This window comes from Polypterus senegalus, chromosome 11 (assembly GCF_016835505.1).
Source record: "Polypterus senegalus isolate Bchr_013 chromosome 11, ASM1683550v1, whole genome shotgun sequence".
NCBI classification, from domain to species: Eukaryota; Metazoa; Chordata; class Cladistia; order Polypteriformes; family Polypteridae; genus Polypterus; species Polypterus senegalus.
In genome coordinates, this window is record NC_053164.1 from 12,136,667 (window position 1) to 12,150,402 (window position 13,736).

At 39.3% G+C, this 13,736-nt stretch overlaps 1 protein-coding gene across 2 annotated transcripts in view; it reads left to right on the forward strand.

The window, feature by feature from the left end:
• Nucleotides 1-246: 246 nt before the first annotated feature.
• Nucleotides 247-13,736, forward strand: part of LOC120538668 (4F2 cell-surface antigen heavy chain) — a 66,657-nt gene continuing 53,167 nt past the window's right edge. The window contains exons 1-2 of one of the 2 annotated variants that reach the window (XM_039768056.1): nt 247-356; nt 11,543-11,888. In XM_039768056.1, coding sequence (XP_039623990.1) covers nt 11,549-11,888 — 340 coding nt within the window. In that variant the 5' untranslated portion in view covers nt 247-356; nt 11,543-11,548. Of the gene's footprint in view, nt 357-440; nt 612-11,542; nt 11,889-13,736 lie in introns of those variants that run through there. The other variant, XM_039768054.1, reaches the window with a different exon arrangement.

Below are 13,736 nucleotides of genomic sequence, written 5' to 3' on the forward strand. Positions count from 1 at the left end.
GTCAAACTAATTAAAGCTAAGGCTAAAGAAGTTAATCAGCAATAAAAACTGGTCAGTAATTAAGAAGATGGTTAGAATGAAAACCTGCAGCCACTGCGGCCCTCCAGGACTGGAGTTCGACACCCCTGGTTTAGAACGACACACATGCAAGTTAAAACTGGAGTTAACGGACTTTGAATTAACCGCTCATTTGATTAGATTCTTCATTTAATTTGTTACCAGAAAGAATTAATTGATGAACGAGGTGGTTAGCATTAGGAGAGGAGAGTGCGTGTCTTTGTGTTTGCAATCTCGAGTTGAAAGGAATGAAGATCCATCGCGGTCATGGTTTTTTTTTGCTGAATTGTACCTGACAGGTGAGGTCGTCTTCAGGCTGTCTTAGTGATTCAGGTGTGTCGTCCAGCTGAAATTGACTGATTTTAACACTGGGCCGCTTTCGCCAGTTTCGTAGTTCGTTATTTGAAATGGCGAAGTGACGACGCCACAGCTGCGCAGCCCTGTATTTAAATACCTGTTTATTTTCTTCGGGTGTAGTTTGCCCGTTTTGTCTGTGCGTCTCGGCTCTGAGGGAATGAGGACGCACCGCGCTTAATGTGGAGTTTTAATGACAGGTGAGGTCGACTTCAGGCTCTCTTATTAAAACTGAAAAAGCTATGCTTAAAGAGGGATGTTGACTTTATGTATTTGAGATTATTCAACTTAAAAAATATATTTTATTTGTCGCATCTCTTAAATGTCGCATTAACGCAATTAATTGATGTTGAAACAAAGCTATTTAAATTATTTTCTTAGAAGCGTAATCCGCCTCGGGGACTGTTGTCATTCCTCAACTATTTTATACAAATCTTATTCAAAATGAATATTTTTTTTAATCCTAAAATTATACGTATTGTCCCGATGCACCGTTCAAGTGATTTAACTTAAACAAGTTTTATGTACATGATTATCCTCTTTGGTACTCGTTTGTTTATAACCCCACAATTCAACCCAGATGGCGTTTCTCCGTTCACTTCCCACTCCGACATTAGAAACTTCGCGACAGAAGTAGTGTTACAAAGAAAAGTCATTTAAAAATCAGATTTTAGTATTCTTGGTTTGAAAATAAGTGGTTTAAAAAAAAAAAATCTCGAGTTATAACATACGAGTACCTCCTATTTTTACATGATGCACTGAAACATATTTTACAGAGCTTTTTATGCATCTAATTTAAAGTTGCTTAACTGAAAATCGCGTTTGCTGATATTCCGTTGCTTTTTCTTATGGTTAAAACAACCTTCAGATGTCACTATCAATTGATTTGATTTTGAAACCAAGCCTTTTAATTTCTTTTAACAGAAGTGTAATCTTTCTCGGAGACCGTTATTACTCCCCCAACTTTGTTAATCTTACTCAAAACCAACACTTTTTTTTTTATCCTCTTGTATAAGACGCTACCGTGTTTGTTCATTTGTCTCTGTCTGTCTGTCCAGGATTTTAAATCACCTGTAGCTCGCAAACCGTTTAAAATATTGACCTGAAATTTGGTACACATATATACTACGTGACGCATACTGTCCACTTTCCCTGGTGATGATTGACCTCCAAGGTGAATATTCCTCATTTTGTTTTATTGTTGAATCAACTCTCGGCCGCGGCCAGCCGGGCTACCGTGCGGCGCATGCGTACGGGCGCTTTTCTCATCGATACCACCTTCGCCATCTATTTCTCTGTCTCTTCATATCTAAAATCATTAAGCCTCCAATCTGCCTTAAGTGCCAGCTTAAGTGATAAATTTAAAGAAAACGTACCAAGTAATTGCAACACAAACACTGCCAACGAAAGACGAGAAGCAGCGGGCCGCTAGGGTGGAGGAAAGAAGAGCTGCTCAGGAAGCAGCGAGCGCATCAACCTCTGAGCAAACGAATGCTGAACAGAGACGGAGGAAAACTAGGAATGCTCAAGTCAAGTGGATTCACTGCACGTTATCATGCAGTGCGCCGTTACTGGTGTTTTATAATGCGCAAAGCATATTTTAAATTTCCTGATATAAAGTTAAACTAAGTTTGAATTAAATTTAACTAGCCGAAGTATCTGTCGTTACACTCTACAAATATAGATGAGCGTCAATGAAAGAAAGCAAAGACTTGTATCTTTAAGTATACGTGGTGATCATGTTGCTTGTCTGCTGTCCCATCCGTCATCCACAGTGCTTCTCGATCAATGTGTCTGTTCTCGAGTCCAGAATTTGTTCTGCTAGTGTGCAATTGGCGGGGCCGCTTATAGACAACGGTTGTCCAGGCAAGGGGCTAGGGCGCCCTCTTGTGGTCATTGTGCATTACTGTAGCCCTCTATAGAGCAAACTATCTTTATTTTGTTTAGAAAAAAAATATCCAGACCGAAACACAAAAGTGTCTATGTTGTGTGCCTCGGGAGATCCTGCACTGTGCCCAGCATAATCTGTCTACTGTTGCATACACAAGCGCAGGCAGCGTGTTGGGCATATCGTGTGACTTCCGCGTTACTAGTGCGGCATGCGTGTGACCATGAGGCAGAGCCGCTTTAACCCAACACAGTCCTAGGTATTCCCGGCTGCAGTTAGACCCTTCTCCTTTAGCTTCGGCAGTTGAGAGGAGATCTTGGAGGCAGGAGCACTGACACTGGCCAAGAGGAATAGATCTTTTATAAAGGATATTGTTGCAAAAGAGTCCAAATGTGTCTGTTTTTTAAAAACACTTATTTGCAATGTTATGTCCCTCCATTTAGCAGCGACGTATTTCTAATATTTGTTCTTCCTTTTTCTAGATAAGGTTTGTAGAGTCCGTTAAGTTATTCACATTCAAAGTGGTTCTATTTTATTTTAATTTTCTATATGACTTTTGGTACATGCACAATTTGATTGCAAAAAAGTTCTTTTGTTTTATTTTTAATTAAGTGATTAGTCTGTGTAAGTTGCATATCGTATGTCTCTGTGAAGTGGGGGGTAATGGCAGATTTTCTTGCCTGGGGAACCAAATAGGTTAGAGATGGCCCTGCTGATTTGCAGTAACTTCTGTGGCTGGGTTGTAACTCGTGAACACTGTCATGTCTGACGTGTCCTCTTTAGTTGTACAGTTTGTAGTGCTTCAGTTATGAGGAAAAGTCAACCAAGCTGGCATTGAACAATCTTTTGATTGTCTTTTGTGTTTCGGGCTACTAAGAGTCCTTGTTTTCCCCTCATTCTTAACGTGCCATTGACTCTCTGGGTGGAATTAACAAAATCTTTGAAGGTGTCTCCTAAAATTTGAAAATCTCCCACTGTAAAAAAAATAAATAAATAAATAAATTAAAAAAAATAAGGCAACAAATTACAAACTATTTTTGAGTAGATTTAATATACTGAACTATTGAGTAAACTTGATTTATTAATTTACTCAAGTTTACCAAAAATGCTTGATCAAATATAAGTAGTGGCAACAACGGTTTTATTTTATTCCTATTTTCATTTGAATTGCTCAAAAAAAGAGAATGCAACGCTGGACAGTAATGACTGTATAACAAATTAATGCTAAAATTCCATATCTTTATTTGAACATACAGTCACAACAGCGGAGTTATATTTTCAAAGGAAAATTAAATCAAATGTCTGAGGATAATTTTTACTGAATTACTGACATTCAAATGTCAATGCAACTGTTCTTTTATTAAAAAAAAAATACACAAAGTAGATTTCAATCTAATGTCCCAGCAAGGAAACGCAGAGAGTGAAATCCTGAGGCAGATGCCGCTCCTCAAACACTTCCTGCATTGACGCCAACATATCCGCTTAAATGAATGGCCGCCTTTTCCACTACTTTTCAGTATGCGATAGCGAAAATGCTGAAATAAAATAGAACGTAGGAAATGATTTTTTTTAATTTTTGTATCACTAAATAAATCATTGTTTAAAAAATTAACCAGAAAATACATTACCTATGTAGAACACAAATGAAATAAGAGGTCAAATAATACCATGACAGTTAGGCAAACGTCTTTTAATGCTGTTTACAGGTCGTAGTTTAGGACAAACGGCATGTCGTTCTCAAACTTATCTCAAAGTGTCATTTTCTTTTTCTGTGTAAAATAAAAGCTTCAAACGCTAAAAAAAAAATGAACATGCGTAACTATCCGATAAATGTGCTTGCTTTTAAAGCAAACCAACAAGGGAGGTTGTTAAAAAGACGCTACCTTGCTCGCCATGCTTCCCACATGAAGAGAAAGGTTTCATGAAAACTGCTTACGTCTGTAGTTATACTAAATGAAATGCTAGTTATTTATTATGAAATTAATATGCTTTATACTTAAACACTCGTAGTAAAGTGGCTCTTATTACGGATAAATTTTACAGCTGAATGCGTTGTTGGAAAGACCAAGAAATCGATATGAGAGGAAGTGCAGTGTCATTAAATTTTTAACTTAAATGTGTTCAGTTCACAGTATAGTTTTTTACTTAAATAAGTTATAAGAAAATGTTTACATTTGAAGAAAAGTTATTCTTAATTTTTTTTATTGAATTTGAATTAAATCAATAAAAAGGGTATAACCCTTTTTATAAAAGTAATGATTATTTTGCATATAGTTAGCTATTTTTCACACCTGTAAGATTTATTTTTTAGTGTATCCTTATCATTGGTAAAAACTGAAAGCTGTACACCAATCAGCATTTGCAGAAGTAATGCTCACTCTTCCCATAAAATCTTCACTTCCATTTCATCAGTAAACCAACACAGATATTGATGAGAATAGTCAACGTCTGTTCAGCTTTTTTACTTCATTTTTTGAATTCAGCTTTATCGTCTTGGTGACTTAGTTCATTATAAATATTGTTGTTGTTTTTCCTTAAGTGTAATCCTAATTAACCCATCTAAGTGAATTTATTCAAAATCAAAATGACAATTTCTCATTTTCATTTTGAAATCTTATTTTTTTATTCTGTTTCGGCCCCTTTGTTAAAAAAAAAGAGAATCCGTTCTTTTAGTGCTGCTTTTTAATATTTTAAGGAAAAATACTCTTATTACGTCTTTGTATCCTACAAACAATTACACTCCTAATTTCTTTCCAGCGACACATTTCTTTCACTATCTTCAAATTCTAGACTTTATTAGATAGATACTTTATTAATCCCAAGGGGAAATTCACATAATCCAGCAGCAGTATACTGATATAAACAGAACCTGCCCGTACCTCCCACCTTCCTCTATGCTGGAAAAAATATTGCTCAGTCTCAAGTACTCGGACAGCATTTCTGCAATATATATACAATCCCTTCCTTTCAAAGATCCAAGAAGACAATGGGGAAAATGATCTCACACTCAACATCTCGGAATTGGAGCGGAGGGCAGCAATGCGGAGAATTCACTCGAGCTCCATATGCGCAAAGCATTGAATTATTCAACTTGGAATCATCTATTGAGCACAACCTAATGCTAACCCATCCTAACCCATTGACAGCTGTGTGTGTTTGGGGCTTAAAGAGAAGGACAAGAAAAACGTGACTGCACTTTACTACACTATTGGCACGCAGACTTATCTTGCTAAACTGGAAGAATCCTAATTCTCTTAAGTCAGTAAGTAACTGATGTTAGGTGTGTGTCCCCCCAATTTCAAATATATAATTCTCACTTAGTGGATCTGTGCAGCACTTTTTTCAAAATCTGGCAGGATCTAATCAATATTTTAGAATAAGCTCTTAAAGCACTGAGGAAGCAGATTTTCTTCCCATTTCATTTTCTTAATTTATCTTTATTCAGTTATTTATTTGTCATATTTTTGTTATTAAAGTTTTACCCTGCTGGTCTAGCTCTCTTTCTCCGAGGTTGGGCGTTGATTTATTTTCAATCCTATTTTAATAAAAATTGATGTATTTGTTTGAAATGCTATGTGATTTACCATAAAATAAAAAATTAAAAAAAAAAAAAAAAAACCATTTAGTCTGTCCTAGAAATGCAATATCTTTTTAGTTTATCAGTTGATCAAGTAATAAGATACTTCAAGTAATTTAATACTTTCATAATTCTTCCATTTACATAAATTCAGGAATATGCATTATGCCAGGGGTGGGCAATGCTGGTCCTGAAGAGCTGCAGTGGCTGCAGGTTTTTGTTCCAACTCGGTTTCTTAATGAGACGTCATTCAGCGAGTGTGTGTGTGTGTGTGTGTGTCTCTCTCTCTCTCTCGCTCACCTTTGTGTCTCTCTCGCTCACCTTTGTGTCTCTCTCTCTCGCTCACCTTTGTGTCTCTCTCTCTCGCTCACCTTTGTGTGTCTCTCTCTCTCGCTCTCTCGCTCACCTTTGTGTGTCTCTCTCTCTCTCTCTCTCTCTCTCTCTCTCTCTCTCACCTTTGTGTGTGTCTCTCTCTGCACAGGGACAGACTGAACCTGTACTAACCGAAAGGGAAACTGGCTTGTTCGTGTACAGAGTCGTGAACCAAGGCAAAAGTTTGGCAAAGTTTTTGGTCATAAACTGATTTGTAAGTGTACCGAGACATTCATGAACCGAGGTTCCACTGTAATTGGTTTCCTGGCTGAAAATTGAGGTTTAAATGATGGCACTGCTGTGCACAAAACGGAGTCCAAAACAGAACTGAGGGAATAGGGAAACGGTGGAGGCTTTGAAAGGGGAAGACAGGAAGTGAGGTCAAAGCGGTCAGGCTCAGGAAGGTCTTCAGCCATAGGCTCGAGCCCAGATGTGACATCACAGGGACCGGAGCCGGCAAGGTCTTTTTCCATAGGCTCAGTCCTGGAAGTGACGTCAAGAGGGCCAGGTGGAATCTCCCGTGAATGGCCTGCAGGAAAGGGAGAGAGTCGGTGCACTTTGCCACATCCTGGTATGACTCGGAACTGCCTTTACTTAAGCCCTTTAGCCGCTTCCCATGCGCGTGTGTGTGTGTGTGTGAGACAGTGGCCAGAGTGTTAACTCCCCCAGGATACTAGATGGCAACCCCCCTGGGTTGCAGGGGTGTCTTGGATTCCCACAGGGCTCCATGGGCGTTGGGGTTTGGTACAGCCCTGTTGGGATCCGCAGGTGCTGCCAGGGGGTGATGAGCCAGAGCTGCTGAGCCCTTATGGGCAGTTCTTCTGCCACACCTGGAAGTGCCACTGGAAACAAGTAAACAAGCACCTGGAGCACTTATAAAAGGAGCTAGCAGCCACTACTTGAGAGCCAGAGTCGGGAGGAGGAGTGAACAGGAGAAAAGAGAGAAGGAAGAGACTTGTGGTAGTGTGCTGTGCTTGTGCGTGAAGTGTGTTGTACTTGAGGGGAATGGGGAAGGTGTTTCCCACAAGGGAAAAAGAAAAACAAACCTTTTGTGCCTTGAACTTGTGTCCCATGCTTGTCTCTGTTGGTTTAAGCTGCCGGTGCCAGTCTGGTGGGCCACACAAGCCACAAAATTTAAATAAGGTGTAAGACTGGCAAGGAATGGGTTTTAATTAAGCAGTTGGGTTGGAATGAAAACCTGTAGCCACTGTGGCTCTCCAGGACTGACAACCCTACATTATGCCAGAAAGTGTAAATTCTACTATGTTCCTTTTTTTTTTTTTTTTTTTAGAAAGAGCAGAACAGATTTAGTTAAGGGGCTGATGCTCCCAAGATTCAATTTCAGTAGCTGGCTGTGTAAAGATTTCTATTCATAATTTATTCTAGAACCCAGATTTACTGAGAGAAACCGCTTCAGTGGAAAAATTAAAAATGAATGTTGATAAATGCAAATAAACTAAATTAAAAAGAGTAAAATGAAGTGAATTTACCATGTGTATCATTTTTTTTACATGTTTACAATAGTTAAGCTATCCCAACAAGAATGGAAGGAATGAAGTCTATCAGTTTAAGAGGCTTGGCATATTTAAAATATTTGATGGGTTATTAGTTTGCCAGTGAGTGTGATTGTGGCCATCATACCATAATTATAGTAATAAACTACTGTTAAATTTTTATTTCATTTTTTAAAAAAAACCATAAGATGGTAAAAAGGCGTATTATGGCATCCTAGGGAAAGTCCTAATTTTTCGACCCAAATGACCTCCTTTCCAGAGAGAGAGAACTGGCAGCCCTATTTGTGTTGTGCTGCACTTGATCAGTGAGTCTTGATCAAGTTTCACTCCGCAAAAGCACGCGAAACTCTGTTTTTTATATTACTCCGGTGGTGCCCAGGGAGGGAATGGTAAGTTTTGGTCATTTTTTCTCTGCTAGTTTTGCCTTCAGTCTGTTTGGATGTTTCACTCGTTCTGAGCCAGTAGTGTAAGACATGGGGGGCGGGCCCACTGGGACTCCCAGGGTCAAAGGTTTGAGTTCCAAAGTAGTCTGTCTTGTCCGTTTAGTCCTAGAGGGCTGCTATGCAAAACTTGGTTCCAATCTGTCCAAGAGTGTGGGATTGTATTGTGAACATACAGAGAGAGCTTCTATTTTCTTACATATAAACAGATGGATGATCCATAGCTGTGCTTTCAGAAGAATCCACTTTGTGCTGTTATGGCTCTGGTAAACTAATCCGTGTCCTAGGGCCTCATGGATAAAGATGCGTATGCACAAAAATGTTGTGTACACATCACAATGTATAAAAACTAAACACATTTTCACGCCACCACAATTCCTGCCGTACGCAAGTTCTCCGCTCGCTTTTACAAACTGGTGGCACCCAGCGTCAAAGCCGTGCTTTTGTTTCCATGTGGTTTCTCTTTCTTTTTAGATTCACATCCCTGACACGGCTGTATCAAATACACTGAAATTAACCACATATCATTTATTAGTTTAAGGCATCTGATTGTAAATAACCTGTAAGAATATAATCCACGGAATGGCCAAACTTTTCCAAATATCATAGCTGCTTTAGCGTTGTTACTGTCAAGTATTATCCTATTGTATCTGAGTGTGGAATCGCAGCTCTACAGCAGCTGATTGGAAAGAGAATTAGCAGTATACAGCATCAAGCACACGCTGCCTCAGCCATGCGCACAGTCTGTTTGACACCTCCTCCATACGACAAATGTTTCAGTCTTTCCTGTAGGGACATCGCGGTTCAGAAACATTTTCATCCCAAGAACTATAAATGGACTCAATCAGTCAATCAAGTGCTCCTTGTACAACTGTTTGTACTTATAAGTACAATCACCTCACTGTAAACGTGCAATACAGTTATAATATTATACAACCTGAGCCACTTTATTAAGCGCATATTTACATATGATGACAGTCATTTTTAAGATGAAATGCAGCAAAATGTTTTACATTATACAGATAAAATACTAACATTTAAATCTATATTGTCAATAATTAAACACGTGAGGACATGGTGTTGCAACGCTAACGAAGAGCTGGTGCCCCATTCAGGGATTGTTTTTGCCTCGTGCTGTATTCTTGCTGGTGCTGGCACGACACTGGAAGGATAGATGGATGGAATAATTAAACATGTACTATGAAGATATTTCAATGTGCCTTAAAGGTTTTGAAAAATAGGTGTTCTAAGCTTACAGATGGCTTCACATCTATTACAGAGTTGATTTGTGTGGCGATTAGTTACTTGGACAAAGAAAGACAGGAATTCGAGGTTAGTACGTTTTGAGAGAGAGACAGTACTGCTGCAATAAATTATTTAATCGAAGGTCGTGCATGGCACAGCAAGCATCTTGCGTGAAGCAGGAGCAATCATTGGACGAGGCGCCAGCTCCTCACTATCACTGTGCCACCGTGTTCCCATGTTTAATACATACTTTAATTCTTATAATCCTGAAAATATCAAGTATACATCTCAGTATTTAAATTATTCAGAGAGCTGTAATATCTTGAATGTAATGGATTCTGTCTCCTGTCTGTGGAAGAAAAAGCCCGTTTAAGTGCATAGTGATTCACACACACACACAGAGCACATAGAAGAACACACAGAAAAAAAAACCATTTAACGTGCTACTTTAGTTACGATGGGATTTGAGAAACTAGTGAATTAAACGATTTTAAGATGAAGTTCATGACGTTCTAGTTTAATGACAAAATAAGCTACGTGATTAAAGTGAAATTTTGAGATTAAGTTGACACTTCAAGCTCCCCCAACACTGTGTCCATATTTTTTTTTTCTTTTCTTTGAACCCTAATAAGCTTTCATATGACACTCGGATAGGCTGACTTGCCTTTTCACGGCAACTTTAATATCTGAAAATTTTATTTCCAGCACTGTGCAACTTTGAACTTGACACTCTGTCACTTGATCAACTTTCTTTTATTGTTTATATCCTTGTTTAAACCAACAAATACTACAGTTTTCCATTGCCTCCACTTGGTATTCGCTGAAATCTTCTGTTTTCCCCCGTGCTTTTGCCATTGCCTTTTCATAGAGGGCTGAGCTTAAGGGCTATTTATATTGATTTGCATATTCAAAGAGGCGGAGTTGGGAAGTGGTGGTAGGTGTGTTACTTTTCATGCTGACTGGGATTTATGACGCGGAAGAACATGGAAGTTGGCGAACACACAGGTTTATGCATCTGGAATTTTTTTTTTTTTTTTGTTCATACGCACATTTCTGCTTTTGTCCGTACGCCATGTTTTTAGTGTGAATTCTACGCACAGCATTATACGAGACCCCAATCATCTTCCACTATGGGGTGTTCTCTCTCTATTCCACCCCATCTTCTATTAGGGTCTATTTATCCACTGCCTCGTGAGTTCCCCCATCTGCTCTCTTGAACCTTCCTGGACTTATAAATCATAACATGAATGATCCAGGTTTTCATGGAATGCAGAGCTTGGAATACCTGTGTGACCTTTTGCTGTCAATCGCCCACCCAGCCCCACCTATCTTTTGGGTGAAATGCTAGCTACAGCAATACAGTTTGAACCCTTGACTACCTATGTGTGGATCCTGTGATTAAGACAAGTGTCATCGTCCACACTTAGGACCACAATCTTTGTGCTTACTGAATTGTATGAATGCAGTTCAGTTTAACATTACCTCACATGGAGTGGTGGAGAATACGCAGATGGATGCATTTATCTCGCACATTATAGGGGCAAAATTTTGGTAGGGGTTGGCTTTGCCCTAACCATATCATCTCCATTACAACGTGGCAAACCTCCTTTTTTTTTTTTTCTTCTTCAAAGTGTCATGTTTTTGGTCCACTTAAAAGAGGCTCTGTGTGGTCTGATGAGGTTAAGGAAACCGTGAAGACCACCAAAAAAAGCTGCTTCTCTCAAGGAATGAATGAGTTAGTGGAACGATGCAAGAAAGGCATCGACCTGCAGGGAGACACTGTGGTAGAACTGTTGTGTTCATTTGCTTACATTTTTCTGGTATCTAAGGGCAAGTTGCCTTTACTTTTTGATTTTTCCTCATAAAAACATCAACAGAATTATAGTTGAAAAGACCTGCTTAGCGTACACGTCCTTGATATGAAAATTTTCAATACCGTCCTCCACACACACAGGTATTGTTGAAGCAGATGTCAAGCTTTTTGTAATTTTTAATAAAAGGGTAGAATGTCCTGTGGAAATTAAGTATACATCATGATTGGTATTTATCAAGTCCAAGTTATTGCTTCACAAACTTTTTTTTTTTTAATTTTTAGGCCAGTATGCTTTCCAAGAATGACTCCACTAGTATACAAAGAAGTGAGGAGGATCCAGAAAAACGCCCTTTACTACATTCCACCTCTGACAACAAATGGATTCTGCTGGGACTGGAAGAGCTCAAGTGTCAAGCTGGTGGTCCCAGATGGCAAGCCTTCCGCACTAGGCTGCTGATCATCTTGTCAGTGGCGTGGATGGGCATGCTGGGTACCGCCATTGCTATCATTGTGCAGAGTCTTTCGGCACCTTCACATACCCTCGAGTGGTGGGAGACGGGATCTTTCTACCAGTTAGAAGTTCCTGTATTTTGTGACAGCAACAGTGACGGGATTGGAGACCTCAATGGTGAGCCCTTTTAAACCTTGTGTCCTTATCAGCCCGGAGCTGCAGTACGTTTATGTATACCTGCTTTTATGTGCTTTTGTTTAGCTAAATACGAGGGATTTTGAAAAACTTTCCACAGTTTTTATCTCTATATTAAGAATTTCAAAAGCAAATGATGTCACTTTTCTACATAGTCACCTTCCTTTGCGATGCAATTTTACCAGCATTGTACCAACTTTTTAATGCCATCAGCAAATACAGTAAATGTTTTTTGTTTAGTGCATAGCCACTGATGCACCACTGTTTTCACATCATCATCACCACCACATGGCTGTAGCTGGATGTCCGGCGCGCTCTGCATTCGTCACACTAGTACGGCCATTTTCGAACATTTCAATCCACTCTCACTCCTCACCTTCTGCCCACAATAATTACAGTAATCCCTCCTCGATCGCGGGGGTTGCGTTCCAGAACCCCCCGCGATAGACGAAAATCCGCGAAGTAGAAACCATATGTTTGTGTAGTTATTTTTATATATTTTAAGCCCTTATAAACTCTCCCACACTGTTAACATTATTAGAGCCCTCTAGACACGAAATAACATCCTTTAGTCAAAAGTTTAAACTGTCCTCTATGACAAGACAGAGATGACAGTTCTTTCTCACAATTAAAAGAATGCAAATAGATCTTTTTCTCTTCAGGAGCAGAGAATTTCAGAGGGAGAGAGAGAGAGCTCGCAAAGAAAAGCAAAAAATCAATACTTGTGCTTTTAAGTTTGTCGCGGCAGCGTTAGTATCTTCTAAGCAAACAGCATCTGTGCAAACAGCCCCTCTGCTCACATCTCCTCCGTCAGGCGCAGAGAACGTCCGAGAGAGAGCGAGATTAAAGCAACAATCAAAAAATCAATCCGTGTGCTTTTAAATAGGCCGAGCACCGCAATAAAGCAGCATTTTTTTACTGGAGCGTCAGTATCTTTTAAGCAAACAGCCCCTCCGTCAGGCGCAGAGAATGTCAGAGAGGGTGAGAGAGAGGCAGAGACAAGCAAACAATCAAGCTCCGCGCGGGATGCATATCTTATAGCATAGAGGAGTTTTAGTTAATATGTAATACATGCTCTGATTGGGTAGCTTCTAAGCCATCCGCCAATAGCGTCCCTTGTATGAAATCAACAGGGCAAACAAACTAAGGAAGCATGTAGCATAAATTAAAAGACCCATTGTCTGCAGAAATCCGCGAACCAGCGAAAAATCCGTGATATATATTTAGATGTGCTTACATTTAAAATCTGCGATAGAGGGAAACCGCGAAAGTCAAAGCGCGATATAGCGAGGGATTACTGTAATACATTTTATTTAATAGAAACCTTTCATAAAACTCAAGGTCACCTTACAATGAAATTAAACAATATTAGTAAAATAAAAACAAAGAGAATGATAAAACTTAAAAAGCAATAATTGGCAAACAGAGAACTGGAATTAACCGTGCAAAATTCACAGTTGGTATGCCAGTTTGAAAAGAAGTTTTGAGGACAGTGTTTAAAATGTGTTCTTGAATCGAGCTTATGAATATGAATAGGAAGAGGATTCCAGAGATGAGGAACACTAGGAGAGGACGCTCGAGCTCCCACAGAACAGAGTTTGATGTGTGGTACAGAAAGTAAAGCTGCAAGTGAGGATCTGAGGGAGTGAGAGGTTGTGTAAGTCTGTAGGAGATCAGTGAGGTAGGCTGTGGAGAGCTTAAAATGTTAAGAGCGGTATTTAGTACTGTATTCGGTAGTTAACAGGGAGCCAGTGAAGTTGAGAGAGAATCGGTGTAATATGTTCAGTAGATTTAGAACAGCAGGTTATTATCCTAGCAGCAGAATTTTGA